The following is a 17654-nucleotide window of genomic DNA, read 5'->3' on the forward strand; positions in this document are numbered from 1 at the left end:
AGATGACACAAATCCTGTATGCCTTCATTTGCTTTCTGTCTTGTTAACTGGAACAATAAATGGAGAGCTGTGCCCTCCAGGAAACCCATACCTGGCTTCCTGTTCCAATTGCTCTTCAAGAGAAGCGATTTTGGCCTCCAGAGCAGCGATGGTAGTTTTGAATTTGGACTTCACAGCTCCTTCCATTTCCTGCAGCTTACTCTTCAGCTCCTTGTTCTGCCTCTCTAGTTGCTGCCGAGCATTTTCGTTCTTCTGTGCGGCTGCGCGCTCTGTTGCCAGCTCGTTGTTCAGCTGCTCTGCCTGCAAGGAGGAGAATATGGACACTGTCGGGAGTGTTGCATGCTTTCTGAGAAATGACAGGTGGCAGTTCTTCAAATATTTATTCAGAACCACCAAAAGCTTTGGCTGGAATACAAACAGAGCATGACAGGTGCTGAAATGTGCCCTACCTGCTGCACCGCTTTCCTCATGCGATCACCCATTGCGTCTATGTTGCTTTGCTCCTCTTCTAGCTCTTCCTCCAGCTGGGCAATTCTTGCCTCCAGGCGCCGCTTCTCATCCTGAAGGCTTGTCCTGTAAGTTTGAATTTAGTAAGTGTGTTGTTATGGCTGTGACCACTCAAATGTGTTTGAAACTATTATCAACTGTCAATAACTTATAAAGAAAAGAGAACTAGATATTTCAATGAGACTAGTCATATGTGTGTGCATCTTATGTTGTCAAGACCAGATGGCTGTTGGGAAAGGAACGTATACAGCGTTCAGCAGCATGTCTGCAGCCTTGTGAGTAATCCAGACTATTCCTACCTTCCAGAAGTGGCGCTTGCTAGTTCCTCTGCCATCTCTTCTTTCTCCAGATCTGCTTGTTTGCGAGCTCTCTCTGCAGCAGCCAGATCCTAGGAGAAGAGGAAGAGCCAGCATAGTGAAGAAATGAGCAAGTAAGTGTGCAGACAGTTATAGCATGATACGCAGGATTATGAATTTTCTAAAACTGGTATAAGATGTCATATCATAAATCCTATAGAAGCACTGTGAAATGTACTTTATGCAGCTGTCAGCTGGTTTGTATTTTATTGGTTTTAGTCACAAGATCGCCATATAATACACGTAGGAATAATAGCGCTAACAAGACTTCAGGAATTTATAGCTATTGCAAACACTTTGTGTTGGATCATTTCCCTTTAAGCCTGGTGAACTGTGCCTTCCTCCAAGGTGAAGTGTTCAGATTAATCTGGCTGTGCTCAGATTTAGATCCAACAACTTTAGTGGAGTGCACTGAGCACGTGGAACTTGTCATAAGTGCTGCTTATAGCTTTCTGTCCCTGATAGCTATTCTATTACTTCATTGTAGTTCTGTTTTGCTACCGAAGGTCCTGTGTAGTCTGCTTTATACTGCTCTAAGTTCCCACTTTACCTCTTGAAGCTGGATGAGTTCTGCTTCCAGGCCCTTTGCTTTCTTCTCATTTTCTCTGGCTGTGGCAAATATTTCTTCTCTGGCAGCCCGTGCATCATCCAGCTCTCGTTGGTAGTCCTTCATCTGAGCCTTGTTGAAAAGAATAACAGAAATTTATTTTTGTCTGCCTTTATTACAATTTCAGTAGAAAGAAATTTGGACAGAATAGAACAAATACACATTTACATAGTCATAATGCCTGCTTAAGTTATTTTCTGGAGAGATGAGCTAGCACATGCTGGACAGGTCTGAAATGCTACCCCAAGAAGAGCAACACTTCCACTTGCACACTGTGGCTTTTGTAATGCTTATTGTCTTTATTTCCTCTGAATATTTCAGTACATGTGCAGTCTTAATCTTTCCGATACATCCCTTTTTGTTGTTTAGCTGGCAGCATATGACAGAACAGCTGATATGGAGACTTATAGTATAAACAGGAAAATGCTAATGCAGAGACACCATGATTTCTGAACAGTTTTTTTAATGCTTTTGAGTCAAGTGTTTAGAACTGGGATTGAAGCCCTGTAATAGATTTTTATCCTGTACTTCTTTCTCTACATGGGAATCTATGTTTTCCTTCATGTGGGTAAGTCAAGAGCAGATAAGTGTTGACCAGAAAATTTTGGAATCTCTCTGCAATGACGAAATTTAAGATTTTTGTGGTTTGCCATGTGCAGTTTTCTATTGTTGTTCAAACAGAGCATTACGCTACACATACTTGAATCTGGGAGTCTCATTAAAACTCTCCCTTTAACCCATCATCTGTAATAGGCATCAAGTCCACAGATGTCACCAACTTTCACATTGTGACTGTACGAAAGTCAGTAGTGGGAAAAACTATATTTGTGGGGTTACATACCTGTAATTTGCGAAGTTGTTTGATGGCTTCTTCACGAGCTTTATTAGCAGAATCCACTTGGCTTTCTAGATCCTTAACGTCAATCTCCAGCTTCTTTTTGGCTGCAGCTGCCAGGGCACGTTGCTTCCGCTCGTCTTCCAGTTCCGTTTCATGTTCATGGAGCTGATCATTAAAGAAAGCAAATGAAGTTTAGGAAAGTCCTTGAGCACTCTTAAACACTCTGTGTATGTCTGAATAATGGCTACAGCCCTATGTATCTATTATTTGTGATTTCCCTGGCAGTTAAAATAGATTTCCATTTTGTCCAAAAATTGAAGATTCTTGAAAGGTGTCAACAATTCGGGTTCTGTATTCATGGAAATCTGTGTATCGCAAATGATGCTGACAGCAGCTGTGCTGTGCAAACAGGCTGTGTCCTGTCAGCTGTAATTTCCAGTGCTTTTGTAGCCATTCAGTGCACCTTGAGAAGGCAGATCTATTAGACTTCGTCTTTTTTCACTTGCACTGAGAATATAGGCAAGGTCCTTCTGTGGCAGAAATAACAATTCATATGTTTTGTACTATATTGGTTATAGTGTTAAATTTCGACGTCTCTCAGCAATTGTGCACCTGCTACTGAAACGGGGGAAAAAAAACCTGTTATGCAGTTTTGGGCCTTTTTAAATACAATAACCTACTCTATTTATTTATTTGCCAAGTGCAAGGCAATATAATGTTTTCTTCTCACTATAGTAAGGTACTTTTAATAATGGCATGAGGCTGGGGACTTTCACTTGGTGTGGGTAGGTATTTGCAAAAATAGGGAATGGTACCTGTTTAAGGAGTTGTCTTTTCTTCTCCTCGTTCTGTTCATCTCTGGCCTGTAAATCTCTTTCAAACTGGACTTTCATGGCCTGCATGTTAACCTCCAGCCTGAGCTTGGCATCTTCCGCAGCCTGGAGTTCATCCTCTAGCTCTTCTAGTTGGGTCTTCATCTCTTCTACTTGCTGTTCCAGGGTCCGTTTAGATTTTTCCAATTCGTGGACCTTTCAAGCAATGAGAATTTAGACGACTTGTTAGAAGAAATAAAAATTATTCTAGTTAAACAGTCTACTTGCAGTATGGGCCACATTTCAGAATGTCAGGTGTGGACAATGAGTGAACTAATTTGCACTGAAAATTGTAAATTAGCTTTTTTTTTTTTACACTTGCCAACCTGTCTTAAAATAACCTGAGATTCTCTTTGTCACAAACTTTCAATTTTAATCTAGTCAAGTATCATAATTTATTTAGTGTTAGAAGTAACATTATCATATTGCTGTAATAAAATAAGTGATTGGCAATCTATCAGTGGAAGTTTGATGCAGCTATACAGGTAAATGTTAGGTTGGCGGCAAAGTCAAATACAACTAATAAAATCAGATTTGCAGAATTTTCAACTTCAAAGCTGTTTAATAAACTAGTAAATTATTTAGAATCTCAATGTTTTTTCAGTATTAGAAGTGAATAAGAATCTTCTTCATGCCTGAAGTTATGTTAAAAATAAAGATGGCTTACAGTTATTTTGCCAAGTCTCTTGAAAGTTTGAGCCCAAATGGAATAAACTTTGAATTCTGCATGAAATATCTGATCTCACTGGATGGCTTTGTGTGCTACAGAGAATCTCCCACACTGAAAACAATGATCTGTTTGTTAGCTGCTATTTTAAGTTATTTTTGTGGAAATTGTTCTAAGCCCAAAACTTACGTTCTTGCCAACATCATCTTTGGAGCTGACAAGATCTTCCATTTCAGCTTTCAACATTTTGTTCATTCTCTCCAGTTCTTCTTTGGCTTCCAAAGCCTCTTCAAGTGCTCGGGCCAGCGACAAAGCCTTTGTCTCTTTTTCTCTAGCTTCAGCTTCTGCTCTGTCCCTTTCATCTGCGTATTTGGAAGAGATGTTTTTCTCCTCAGCTAGCATCTGTAAAAAGATAGTGTTAATGCAGAAAGTCATTGGTAAGAGGGTTTTTCTGTTGCAACTGTCTTGTCAGTTGTTAATGGCAGAGAAAAATCTCTGTGTTTTTGATAGATGTGTATAAGTACAAAATTAACCAGTATATCTCTAATTAAATCTTCGTTTATCTTTTGTGCCTGCTTTATCTTTCACTGAAGCAGTGGAGTCTCTGTGAGTTCTGGAGCAGTTAGGTGATAACAAAGCAAGGGAGAATCTTTAATCCATACCTGATCGAACTTCTTCTGTTTCTTCTCCAGGTTGGAGACCAGCTGACGCTGGTTGTCCAAGTCCACCACCAGGTCATCCAGCTCCTGCTGGAGCCTGTTCTTGGTTTTTTCCAGTTTGTCGTAAGAAGCAGCCTTTTCCTCAAACTGTTGAGTGAGACTTTCAATTTCCTTCTGAAGTTTCTTTTTGCCTTCTTCCATGACTTCTACTGTGCTGGTAAATTCCTGTAGCTTCTTCTTGGAGTCAGAGAGCTGAAATTTGAATACAGAGGACAAATCTTTATAGCAGCGACAACAAAGCTGGGCAGAGAAGATGGCCAGGAGGCAGCCAAGACCCAGAAATCTTACCTAATTTGACCCATGTGAAGCTAGTAACTGGTTACCCATCACCCAGCCTTCAGAAAATGAGGCAGACCTAGTATGGACATACAGGCCTAGTGTGCAAGACTGTCTTGGGAGCTACCTTGCATTTGTACCCATCCTAGAGATGGTGATTTAAAGAAAGGGAGACTGCTGGCTCATTGTGGAGCTTCACTGATGCCATCTAGGCCACCAGCACTGGTTCCCTGAAGGTCTTGGTCCACATGCTGTGCCAGGGTGGTTCTACAGATCAGAAACCTCTGGCATTACTGACAAAACTGAGTGATGGAGCTCGTGATTTAGCTGTGGCACTGATACCTGTATTGTCAGTGTTGAAATATGTCTCTCCAGATTTTGTTTTGCTTCTATTTCTTCATCCAACTGATCCTGCAAGCTGTTCTTCTCATCCTCCAACTGCCGAAGCTTGGTAGACACATTGAGCTTCTGCCGCGTTTCTTCCTGAAGCAGCTCCTGCAGTCACCACATCAATCAGCAATACAGTCATTAGTTCAGGTCTTTTTATAGCGCATTCGTAAATATCGTAGATGAGCTGTTACTGCATGAAAATTTACCTGTGTATCTTGTAGCTGAGATCCTAAGGTTGCGACGTCTTTGGTCAATTTGATTGTCTTGCTTTCCGCTTCATTGAGCAAACCAGTAACGTTTTCAACTTCAACCTGTGAGACACCACAGTGAATCAACTCAGTTATTTTGCACAACTTCAAAATCTTCCCCCAAACTTTAGTTCGCTCTAGATTGAAATCTTAACGCTGAACAGGATGTGAATCTTCTCCTATGCTTCTGGGTCACCTCAAGCACCAGCAGTGTTCCTAGCTTAATTCACAATTTTGCCATAATTTTTCTGGACAATATGTGGGATTTAAGTCTTGTGGAACAAAATCCTACACACAAACTCTACAGCGTCTGCGTGTGTCATCTTTGTGACTGGTCGTATTAAGACCACCAAGGTCTAATGCCATTTTTGTCTACCTTAGTATTTTTTGACTATATAACAAAACCTAGTCATATTTATAAGGCAATACTGGTATATTCTTTTCAATGAATTGCGAAAGAGAACAGGGATTTCTGTGGATTTTCCTTCCTTTTCCCAAGTTTGACAGAAATGGATGCATTTTTATTGTATTTCCTTATGTATCCACTAACTTAATAAAGAAAAGCTCACTGCTGCTATGAAGAAAGTTGTAACAATAATCTTGATTAGTATTGCCAGACATTGAACATCTACCAGAGAACTGTTTTTAAATGATCTTTAGTTATTTCTTATTAGACCCTAACTCATAGATGAGCATTCTCATTTTGTTGTTATTTTTTCTGAGCACCTTATGTGTATAATAGCTATCTAATCCATTTCCAGAATCCACTTTCCTATCAATGTTCCCCACTACCCAAAAATGAATTAACAGAAAAAAAACTCTGTAAAAGGTGCAGCACAATCACTGAACCAGCGGTGGCATTACGGCATCACAGACTGCAACGTATACAGAGGGACAGGGAGACTAAAAGCTCTCGTTTCTATGAGACAGAGTGGTTGTAATGGTTTAATTGTGTGATAACCAAGTAGGAGTTCAAGGTAGGAATGCTACAGATGACAAAAAAAATGGGCATTTCAGCTGAAGTCGACAGGGCCAGGATTCCTCCCAATTTACCCTTACAGAACAGTTTAACCTGGTCTCCTCAAGCCTGAGGTGACACACCAAAAAGTCAAACTCCTTCCTACCTGTAACTTATGAACTTTTTCATTGAGTTCTGTCCGAACACGCTCCCCATCCGTGTATTTGGACTGTAACTCCTGCAGCTGCACTTCCAGCTTCTTCTTTTTGTGCTCCACATCTTGTTTGGCCTGGTTCAGGCTCCTGACTTCATTAGCCAGATCAGAGTTTTCTTTCTCCAGTGTCTGTTTGGTCTTATCCAAGTTTGCTTTAGCCTACGAGCACGAAGTGGAGAAAGATGGTCTATAAAATGAAGCCGTGTTGTCTACTGGATAGTTTGCAATAAAAGGGATTTCTGTTTACCCGTTTGAATTGCTCCAGCTGCTCTGTTAGCTCTTCCACAGCCTGAGTGTGCTTTTGCCTCATCTCCTGGACCTGGGCTTCATGAGTTCGAGTCTCCTCCTCCAGAGCTCTCTTCAGCACTGTGACCTCCTGTTCACGCTTTGCTCTGGAAGGGAACACACAGAAATGGAGCAGAAGCAGAGAAGGGTGTTCCAGTCACTGCCAAAACAGCGCTACTGCACAGTTATAACACTAGACAGTATTGTACTGAGCTTGGTGACATTTTTTTTTGGCCTGTGTGCTATGTCACCATACCTGAGCTCTTGCTGGGTGGCTGTGGTATCCAGAGTATCCTCAAGCTCTGTTTTCAGAGCCTCAAGCTCTTCACCTAGGTCTCTCTTCTGTTTTTCTGCTTTATTTCTTGCAGCTCTCTCAGACTCCAAGTCTTCCTGGAGATCAGAGATGTGAGCTTCCAATTCACGGATCTTCTTGAGGGCATTGTTCTTCTGACTAGTTTCATCTTCAAGCCTGAAAAGAGAGTATTTCATCTGATATGTTAAAAAAAAAAAATCATTTCACTTTGAGGAAATTGGTATACAGAGATCAAAGCTTTCTAGGATCTGTGCAAGAAAAGCACCAAAAAAAGAGGGAGGACTGATGCCAAATGGATATAGCAGCTATACTTTATCAGGACACAATGCTGGCGATGCTGATCAGCCAGTTCAGCAAAAGGTTTGGATGAGTGTTGTCTCCCTTGAATTTATACAGAAAATCCACTCAGACTCTGAATGGATCGATGTCAGACTCTGAAATAATTTCTGCCTTTTGCCTATGAAGTCTGTTGTCACCCTCCATTCTTTACTTGACAGCACTGCCAGTGCCACTGGGAAGTGGAGTTTTCATTGGTATCTGGAGGTAAGATTATGTGTCTATGGGCAAAAAACAGTATAACTTTTCTCAAATTTGGAGAATGGGGAAAGCACGCAGGGAGGATGTAACCGAGATACGAGATTCATGGCTGCAGAATCTCAGTGGCTGGGAAGGGCAGAGGCACATAGAATCATAGGATCATTTTGGTTGGAAGAAACCCTTAAGATCATCAAGTCCAACCATAACCTGACTCTAGCACTTGTTCTAGCCTGGGTTTTCAGCCTGTGCTCAGATTGAGGAGGGAATACCTGGCCAGAGCAGCCTGCAGCTCTTCCTCCTTCTTGGCCAGTTGTGCCTTCAGCTCTGCAATTTGTGCCTGGAGCTCAGCGATTTGCTCGTGTAAATCGCTCGATTCCCCTTCCAACTTCCTCTTCACTTTCTCCAGTTCTTGTCTGCTCTTCTCTTCCTTCTTCAGCCGCACTGAAAAAGTGAGGATTTTGGTCATGGGAGTGTGTTAGTGCAAGGAGTCTTTAATCTGACCTTGAGCTTACGCAAAAAAATGTTCTGGCCTCCAGTGAGGCCATACGTTTAAGTCGTTGCATTTCTGAAGCAACACAAAATACCTTACATCATCACTTATGTCTAGCCACCTCAGAGAATCATTTATTTATCTTTCTCCAGAGTAAGCATTTTTTTTTTCCCCAATTTTCTCTACTCTTTTGTATATATGTATTTTTTCTTTTTTCTTTTTTTTTTTTTTTTTTAAAAAAAGGTATGTATGGTTTGTGCACCCTGGGATTTTGGTGATTCTCACACACAAAACGATTTCACCATAAGAAATTTGGAAAATGCCCCACAATTTTTTTTACAAGTTCTCTCCAGATTATGTTTTGGTGTGTGCCTGGGCAAAAAACTGACATAAACCATTTTTGTTCGTGTTACCTTCAAGTTCTGAAATCATAGATTCATGTTTGTTTTTCAGCTTTGTAAGATTTTTGGCTTTTTCTTCTTCTTCTGCGAGATTTGTTGTTAGATCGCTTATTCTTTCCTCAAGGAGTTTTCTTTCCTTAAGAAAAATAAAATACTTTACTGTTAACAAATGTGTCTGTCATTGGTGATCATGAAGCAACTGTTTGCCAATTAAAAATGTCCAAGATACTGTCTCTTTATCCTGTATTTCTTGAGATTGTAGTGATAGGTTTCAATTTGTGTGTTACAGAGGAGCTGAGGAGTGGTGTACGACTTCCATATCCTCTAACCTGCTGCCATTAGAATCTTGTCGCTCTAGTGGCTGGTAAGTACAGGGCCCTGTTCAGAGGAGCATCCCTGTCACTAAGTACTGGAATATGTGCTTACTTCCAGTTTTAATTGTGAAGTTTGGTTGAAACTAGTTGAAAATCAAGAGAATTATTTGCTCTGCTTCAGGCCAAGATGATGTGTCTACCACTGATTGTGCTTGACTGCTGTGGGTATTTTGCTTGAAGGTATTCTTACCACAACTGACCTCAAAACCATTGGTTTTACACAACTTTGAATTGTTTAAATGGGCATGGAAAAATTATCAGAAACTTGTTTGATAGTTGGACTGATGGTTTGGTGAATCTATACATTATATAGTCAAGAGTATTCCTGGTGTTCTAGCAGAAGAGAAGGTTTTCTCTCATCTTGCACTATTTTCACAAAGAAAATGGCCCCCCAATGCTTACCTTGGTGAGCTTATTATTCTGATCTTCCATTATGAGAATATCATCTTCCATTTTCTTTATCTTGCCATCTGCTGTTACTTTTTCAAGCTGCAGTTTCTGCCTTGCAGCCTCTTCTTCTTCCAGCTGTTCCTCAAGGTCCTTTGAGGGGAAAAAGGAACCCACAAAACATGAGTTTTGGAAATAAAATACTGCTTAGGTTATAGGAAACGCTTAATGTTTGTCACTGTATGTGGGGTATGTTGTTGACTTTGTTGGTTTTATTAAGAACTAGACAATCTGTAATGCTTGGTGATTTAGAAAGATTTGCTAATCATTTTTGAGATACGAGCTTATTTAAAACTGAGATGGAGGAGAGGAGAACTATGGAGGAAAGAGCATCAATTGTTCTGACTTCAGTGGCACATACACCTATTGTATGGAGGGCTGTGCAGCAAGCCCTGTCACACGAGCTGAGGTTTGCCAGTCTCTGTTTTTCCTCTGTCAGATACACGTTATTGTCTGTATTTGTCACTTCTTCCTCCTTACCAGCATTTGTTGTTGCATCTTTTTCTTTTCTGCTTGCAACTGCTGGCTGCGCTCCTCCTCTTCCTCAATTCTGGCTTCCATCTCATGCAGAATCTCTTCCAGCTCTTGTTTCTTAGCAGCTAAACGGACTCTCATCTCCTCCGCTTCAGCATACAGTTCCGTTTCAGCCTGAAGTTGTTCCTGAAGTTGGTTCTTCTCTTCACAAAGCTGCGCAAATACAATGGGTAGGAAGTTAAGACCTGGATTGCGAATTGTCCCCAGTCCCAGTGCCCTGGCAGGCAGCTCTGCCCCAGGTTCTGGTGCGAACATGGGGCCTCTGCTGAAGTAACTGCATGTTTGTCTGCACTGAACTTTGGTTCTGGACCATTACTGTGAGTCCAATAGAAAAAGACATATCTATTGTAATAGCTTCTAGAAGTGGTGAAGGAATGGCTAGCATTTCCCCGTGGCTCAGAGCTGGAAATCACCTGTGCATGTTTTGCTTCCAGCTCCTTCAATTCACTCTCTGCTTTTTGTTGTCTTTCCTTGGTTTTTTGTAGTTCTTCATCCTTGGCTTGCATTTCTTCCTCTTGGCGGGTGACTTGCAGCAGTGGTTTCACCTGAAAAGAAAAAGTTTATTTAAGAATGTTTCCGGTCATGATTTATGTTACAGAGCGTGGTATTTTGAGGTGCCGGGCTGCCTGGCACAGACAGCAGCGCTTCTGCTGTCACTCAGGTACTGTGCAAATCCCGTCCAGCCAAGCTGGATGTAACAGTCTTGAACTCAGCAAACCTCAGCAGTCTTGCTCTTGGCCAACCCTGTGTTAATTCTCAGAGCCTTGTGAGCACCTCTGCCTCCAAAAGTGCCACTTCTTGAATGGCTCCAAGCCTGGTTTTGTCCATTGGTGATGTACAAAAGTTACATGTGCTGCACGGGGACACGATGTGCACAGCAGGTGTGTGGTGCTGCCTGTTTCTGGTTGCAGAGGATGTTGTTTTCTACACAAGTAGGAACAGTTTTCTGAATCCAAACTGAAGGCTGTTCTTGAAAAAAAAGCCAGGCCTTTTCAATAGGAAAACAGATTGAATTTGCTTGAGTGCCCAGCAGGAAGATGTTTAGTGTCCCAGTTAGGGAGCTCCTGAGCTACGTAGTCCCCCATAGATACATAACTCTGTATGTTCACCAAATTCTGTTCTACTCTATCTTCTCATTATCCATCCCTGTGAAATTCTTTCATTTTTGGCAATTAAAAATAGTCAAACATGCAAAATCTTTTATGAAACTCTGCTTGTTTTCTTCTCAAGCTAGAACTAACTTTAATGTTAGTGGCATCATATACCTATACAGAGTATCTCTAACACAGAATTTTGGGAAGCTAATGAGCCTCTTGCCATCAGCTGCAATGGACTTTGGAAGAAGGTGTGTGCCTGACATGATGTGCTTCAGTGTCTTGTGTGTTTAATTTCTTTTGGAAATCACCGATAGCAGTCACTCACTTTAGTGAAGAGTCTCCACCATTGCCAGTTCCTCAGCTTTAGGTAAGCAGCACAATTTCTTTGGATAACCTTCATTGCAGTGAGCTGCTGTTGTCTCTTGGCAAAGGCTCTGCGATTAAGAACATAAAGCAAGTGGGTTCAGTCTGAGAATACAAGGTGTCTGCAAGATACACACATTAAGCAAAGAAACTCTGACATGAGAGTCTGATGAACCACATGACTTGAAGTCTGGAACAAATTTTTTTGTCACTTAAACAGTGCCTGTGCTTTCTTGAGGAAAAGTGATAGCATAGGTCCAGTTCTGGATGTAAACATCTTTCCAGAGTACATGGGCACTTGGAACTTGCATCGATCATCTTTCTTGAAACCTATTATATTTACATTTCTTTGCTTAGCACTTTGAAAGCCTTGGTAGTGTGCAGAAAAAGAGAATTATTAGTAGTTCTGTGCACATTAACTGAGATCACGCTAGGTGATCAGGGCTTCATGCCCAAACTGTGTAAGAAATTATTTTATGTTTTACAAATGCCAGCGGTGCTACTTGTAACAGCGCACAGGACTGCAGTTGTAGGCTCGAATGTGCCTTCTCCCGCTTGTACAAACGTGTTTAAATGAGGGGTCATTGTTTCAGATAACTTGCTGTACAGAGGGTGTAATTGCTTCCCTGTAATTATACTAGTAAGACTCTTCTGGGCAGGAAGCAAGTCCTTCATCGGACACAAGTTCGGTTCTAATGCAGTACAAAGATAATAGTATGTCTTAATATCTTCAGTTTGTTATACAGAGAATGGAAGGCTGCAGAAGGCATTCTCGTTAGTACATATTCTTACTTTCTTGCTAGGTAGCCTCGGCACTGAGCCTGGAAGGCAATGATAATGTCTGTGATCTTCAGGTCTCTCTCTTCTTCCAGGTGAGCCAGAACACCAGTTCTGAAGAAGATTTTACTCTGTCCAATTCTGTACAAGTTGGGATCAAGTTCTAATGCTTTGATCTGGAGGAAAATAGGGATATTTGTTACCTCCAGTGCTGAGGTTTAGGTTATTAAAAATTACTTTTCATTTCTGTTTATTCTCAATAGCTTTTATATAAGAAGTATAGACCTAACTATCAAGAGGATCAAAAATGCTTTCCTCACCATCAGTATGCAAGCCTGCTTCCCATCCATGAATCCTTTAGGAATAGCATTTGCAGCAAGAATTTCGTATCTGTGGAAAGACGTGGATGTTATGGAGGTTGAAACACCTGAAATTTTGTGCAGACGAATGTGTCTTACACCACGAGTAAACCCAGATTTGGGACCAAGTTGAGGGATTCCTACCTCTGACGGAACTCCTGGAAGACAATCCTGTTGGGGAATCCCTGCCGGCAGATGCGAATACCTTCCAAGACACCATTGCAGCGCAACTGCTCCAGCACTAAGTGGGCATCAAGTTTGCCAGCCTGAAAAGGGAACAGAAAGTAATTTTAGCACAGTAGGAACGAACAAAAATGTTACCAGCTGCATATCTATGTTTGAAGACATAATTCAGCTCCGCGATGTGCTGCAGCTCAACATGAATAATGTGCCAGGAGTCCGAAAATTGAGCATTTAAAATTTACCCTTTTTTCATGATTTGGAATGATGCAGCGGACAAAGTTGGGGTTGGTATTCCTCAAGGTGGTCATCAGTTTGGTCAGCTGCTCCTTATAGAGTTGTCCGACAGTACGGAACATGCCTTTCTTGGTTTTTGAAGCACTAGGGAGTGAGCTTTCAGTCATCTTGGCCATCTGGTCCAGCCCAACTATACGGTCCACTGAAACAGAAAAGTATGAATGGAACTGCTTAGATAAACTGTCCTCACCTCACATGACACTTGTCACTGGCATTCTTAAACTGCAGCTTCCCAAAGAGGGCTAACATCGTTTCGATGCAGTAGAAGCAAAAAGTACTAGAAGAGCCTTCTAGGTAAATAATCTACCTCTGTCAAACATGAAAATACGGATCGTTGTTAACTAGTGATTGAATACACTGAATATATTTTATGTTTGCTCTAAAAAGGACAGTCCTGCAAAATATTCAGCTGGTAGGCTGGTGCCAGAACCAGGAACAACACCGCCTCTTGACTCCCATCTGTTACCAGTGGTTCTCAAAGTCTAGCTAGTAATGTCCCTCAGTTATTTGATCATTTGGATGCACCTTGCTGGTGTTTGCATGCACATTCATATGAGTATTAAATATTTATACTGTAGCATATGTGTTACAGATCCATATAAACTTTTTAAAAACAAAGTGGTTTATATGCATACAGACATTCTTCTGTTGGAGTTTAGTTCAGATTATACATCGCTGGAGGGAACCACGCAGGGCTTCTGGGAGAGGAGTGTGTGAGGTAAGTCATTGGCAAACCCCAACAATAACCCATGTTAAATTAGGTCTACAGTATCACATTTTCAGCAACAATATAACAATGTAATGAGTAATTTCTGTTCTGTTGTTGAATAATATTACAGAAATTTTTTGATTGTGCTTAAAACTATCTAATGATGGTTTCCATGAATACATCTTTAGAACACATTATTATTGTTTCTTAGTTCAGTGTTTATCATTTTCACACTTGTGTCCTGCCAGCAAGGGACAGCTGTCAGACAGTTCTGGTAGAAGTGTCCCCCTTTAAACCTTTAGAGTTGGGATTCATACCATCTTTCCAAAGGTCTGCTGTGAATTTGTCTGAAGACTGGTTCAGTAGAGAAGTCACGTTGTCGTTTAGCGGATCCATGTTCTTTGTTAGCCAGGCAGATGCATTGTAGCTAACCTGCAGGAAACAGTGCTACGTCAAAAATCTGTTCTTGATAAAGGTATTTGGAGTGTTCAAGAACACAGGGCACTATGTTAACACAAAATCGTACAAATAATAATAATGTGAAAAGCTTTCTGTGGTTGAGAGCTGACTTCAGTATTTGTTCTTACGTGTACTAGCAGCTGAAAAACTTTTTGCAGACATATCCATGGCAGGGCACCTGCCCTGCCTTTAAAAGTCTGCTTGTTAGAAAGGAATCTGAATTACTTGGACTTATTCAATGACCCTGGTGCTGGTTATTTGTGTTTTCTTGTGAGCTTAGCACAACCATGAATGTCTTGCAAATCTTTTTTCATATGTAATTAAAACACTTAATATATAAATTATACGGTTAAAGCCATCCCTTGTCAATGTGGGTACCCCTTGAGCATCAAAGAATCAAAGTTCTCTAAGTCAGAATAGTTTAATCTGTCCAGTACCTTTCCTGCGTAGTGCATTATACAGAATTCGGTTTTATCCTTGAGTTGCTTGCTCTTCTGGAATTTGGGATGGTTGCCTTGTTCTTGAATGAGTTTGTCCACAAAGGATGTGTCAGTAGCTTTGGGGAACCAGCACTCTTCATCCAGCAGAGCCAGGACACCGGGAGGGTTGGTCTGCAACGGAACCGACATTAGATCAGTATCATCACAGGCAGAACCCAAGGAAGAGCAGCACCTTCTTTATCCCTGACGTTACGAATCCTCCCAGGCAACAAAGGAGCTGAAATCACTTTAATGCCTCTCTTGTACTGATACATAACCGACCCTGATGCAACCGATGTTGTATCCCACCTATAGAGACAGAATCTTACTGGTCTTTCAATCAGCTCAATGCAGGGTTGCAGGTCAAGGCCAAAGTCAATGAAGTTCCATTCAATGCCCTCTCGCTGGTATTCCTCTTGCTCCAGTATAAACATGGTGTGGTTGAAAAGCTGCTGAAGTTTCTCATTAGTGTAATTGATGCACAGCTGCTCAAAGGAGTTGACCTGTGAAGAGGAAAAAAGTGAATTCTAACATGAAAAAGAGACCTTCCAAAGCGAACTTCCATGACAAAATTAAATTTGCTATCGTCTATTTCTTTTTACATATTACAATAATTCAGATAGAAGGATCCATATCTTTCTAATAGAAAGTCTTGAAAACCTAGAGTAAGTTCTCAAGTGGTAAATCTTTCTCCAGGGTTCACTAAGCCATAACAAGCAGACCCTGGCTCTGGACACGGAGCCCCGCAGGACCCTCTGCCCCAGAAAATGTGGTAGTCGCCCTGGGAGCCGTGCTGGCCAGCCTGAAAGAACCAAATTGGTTTTGTGACTCTGAACTTAGAAGTCTGTCATATCCAAACCACTGGATAATAAGGAGTTGAGCCAACTTGTGTCCCAGAGTACACACCTCAAAAATCTCAAATCCGGCAATATCAAGGATCCCCAAGAAGGAGGCCCCTTGTCTTTTTGTTTTATCGAGAACCTTGTTCACGCGAGTCAGAATCCAGCGGAAAAGACGTTCGAATGTTGCCTTGGCCAAAGCCTCTACGGCAAAGTCCGCCTGAAAAACAGAAGATAAAATTGTAAGTAAAAGAAGAAACCCAATTAGATGCTAATTTCTGACGAGATAATGAGGCAGAAAACTGACATTTCCCTTTAGACAAGATTTAAGAAAAAAATTTAAAAAAAAAGAAGAAAGAATAGTTTCAGGAGAACTGAGCAGACTGCAAGTAGATACCTGTTCTTTGGTCTGAGCTTTCTGAACAACGTCTCGTCCTACTTTGATCCTTGGGGTTAGAATAGCTCTTGTGAAATCTGTCACGTTAATCCCCATCAGGTGACACACTTTTTGTGCAGCTAGAATAAAAAGAGATTTTTATTTCAGATTGAGTTTTCTCTTTGCAGGTCAGTAAGTGTGAATATAAGCAGCTCAGCAAGTATGTGAAGTTATTTATCTCCCTTAAAAGCTCCTCTATTATATGTACAAGAGATGCGACTTGAAATAGAAGTATTATTCATGCTCTAAGCAGCAAATTCACTGTTCATCAATTTATGGATTCAAGATTACTAGAAAAGGAAATGATAATTTAGCTGATTTTAAGTACGGCGTATCTTTTAAAGCCCGTGAAGTATCTCTGTAATAACAAATAAATAAAAAATACTGAAACAGAGTGCTTACTCAGCTGCTATTTTATGAGTTTCTTACTGTTAATTGAATTTAAGGGGCAAATCATACCAGTATTGTCTGGCATAGAAGCCTGATCAGTGTTTCTCTCCTTCTTGAAGACAATATTACCCAGTTGTAGGACAGATGAAACAACCCTCAGTATACCTGTAAGAGAAACGATATAAATAAGGAACCATAATATAAATGAGGAACAGAATGGACACTTTTTCAAAGCTCTGCTCTCTGCAATAACAAAGATTCATTCTATTGCCTCTGGTGCTCTGTGCCTCTGTAGAAAGAGCTAGGTTTGCTTTAAAAGAGTTGGCCGTAAACTGCGAAGCGCAAGAGCTGCTGGAGCAGCATCTCTGTGATCTGTGCAGTAAACGGGCCTGTCTGGGAACACCAGCACCTCCAAACCGAGTTCTGCTGCTTCCCAGGCAGACCCCAGGTCTCAGGAATTCATCTCCCCTTCAGTGTAGCACCTTCTGTCCACAGTCACTTGGCAACCTGTACCTGTCTGTAAAATTTTTTTTTAAAAATCTACCAGCAGCTCAAAAATGTGTCGCACTTCTAAAGGTCCAGTTATGCAGGAACAGGTGGATATTTAGTTGTGCAACTAAAATAAAATGTATACAAATCTTTGAAGGATTAGCGTCAATGCACAGAAAAATAATTGATTAATGTTTGATTAGTAAAGTATATGTAAATGTGATGTTGCCTAACTTCAGGTGGTAAAATCTGCTGATGAGAGCACATGAATATAGGGAGTTCTAGTTATTTGTTAAACTTATACAGGAGAAGAATACTGTGCTAAACAGCTTATATTTTAGAGCATGAAATCAAAGGGTTTCAGACAACTACATGAGAGCCACAGCTGGTCCCAGGCTCGAGTGATGGGGTGAGGCTGTTGCTGCCACCAGGTGTCACTTGGTCCTGCACGCTGCAGGGACAGTGAGCAGTACAAGCCACACAGATGTCCTGACAGGCCACATTTTCAAGATAGTTTAGCCATTGGTTCATGCTCTATGTTTTTATTTCTTTTGTCTCCGAATCAGTGAATACACATATGAGCTATTTGAGCTTGTTCCATTTCTTTCAAAATTAAATCAGAATATTTTGCAACTTTTTCATGGTCGTTGTTGGAAAGTTCTGAAAAAAATGGCTTTAAATGGCCATTACTGTTGTTATAGCTGGCTTGAATTCAGTAGTCTGCTCTGGATGTGTATGTAGTTCTAG

At 41.0% G+C, this 17654-nt stretch overlaps 1 protein-coding gene and 1 long non-coding RNA gene across 5 annotated transcripts in view; one reads left to right on the forward strand and one right to left on the reverse strand.

The window, feature by feature from the left end:
- The window catches only part of MYH11 (myosin heavy chain 11), a 58460-nt gene that overhangs the window by 5645 nt on the left and 35161 nt on the right, over positions 1 to 17654 (reverse strand). For all 4 annotated transcript variants that reach the window (XM_065644846.1, XM_065644847.1, XM_065644845.1 and 1 more), the window contains 29 exons: positions 16488 to 16583; positions 15990 to 16108; positions 15660 to 15812; positions 15083 to 15256; positions 14712 to 14885; positions 14133 to 14247; positions 13055 to 13248; positions 12774 to 12895; positions 12591 to 12660; positions 12286 to 12446; positions 11456 to 11564; positions 10447 to 10578; positions 9980 to 10186; positions 9455 to 9592; positions 8691 to 8814; positions 8057 to 8228; positions 7194 to 7406; positions 6900 to 7044; positions 6605 to 6811; positions 5439 to 5543; positions 5185 to 5337; positions 4510 to 4758; positions 4037 to 4249; positions 3124 to 3336; positions 2312 to 2473; positions 1414 to 1542; positions 807 to 895; positions 450 to 573; positions 92 to 300 (listed from right to left, as the gene is read on the reverse strand). In XM_065644846.1, the coding sequence (XP_065500918.1) occupies positions 92 to 300; positions 450 to 573; positions 807 to 895; positions 1414 to 1542; positions 2312 to 2473; positions 3124 to 3336; positions 4037 to 4249; positions 4510 to 4758; positions 5185 to 5337; positions 5439 to 5543; positions 6605 to 6811; positions 6900 to 7044; positions 7194 to 7406; positions 8057 to 8228; positions 8691 to 8814; positions 9455 to 9592; positions 9980 to 10186; positions 10447 to 10578; positions 11456 to 11564; positions 12286 to 12446; positions 12591 to 12660; positions 12774 to 12895; positions 13055 to 13248; positions 14133 to 14247; positions 14712 to 14885; positions 15083 to 15256; positions 15660 to 15812; positions 15990 to 16108; positions 16488 to 16583 (4471 nt within the window). The remainder of the gene's footprint in view (positions 1 to 91; positions 301 to 449; positions 574 to 806; positions 896 to 1413; positions 1543 to 2311; positions 2474 to 3123; positions 3337 to 4036; positions 4250 to 4509; positions 4759 to 5184; positions 5338 to 5438; positions 5544 to 6604; positions 6812 to 6899; positions 7045 to 7193; positions 7407 to 8056; positions 8229 to 8690; positions 8815 to 9454; positions 9593 to 9979; positions 10187 to 10446; positions 10579 to 11455; positions 11565 to 12285; positions 12447 to 12590; positions 12661 to 12773; positions 12896 to 13054; positions 13249 to 14132; positions 14248 to 14711; positions 14886 to 15082; positions 15257 to 15659; positions 15813 to 15989; positions 16109 to 16487; positions 16584 to 17654) is intronic.
- LOC135994344 (uncharacterized) lies at positions 891 to 11332 on the forward strand. Its single transcript, XR_010606984.1, has 3 exons — positions 891 to 937; positions 8968 to 9042; positions 11323 to 11332. It is a non-coding gene; the product is annotated as an uncharacterized LOC135994344 (long non-coding RNA).

Source organism: Caloenas nicobarica, chromosome 14 (assembly GCF_036013445.1).
Source record: "Caloenas nicobarica isolate bCalNic1 chromosome 14, bCalNic1.hap1, whole genome shotgun sequence".
Lineage (NCBI taxonomy): Eukaryota > Metazoa > Chordata > Aves > Columbiformes > Columbidae > Caloenas > Caloenas nicobarica.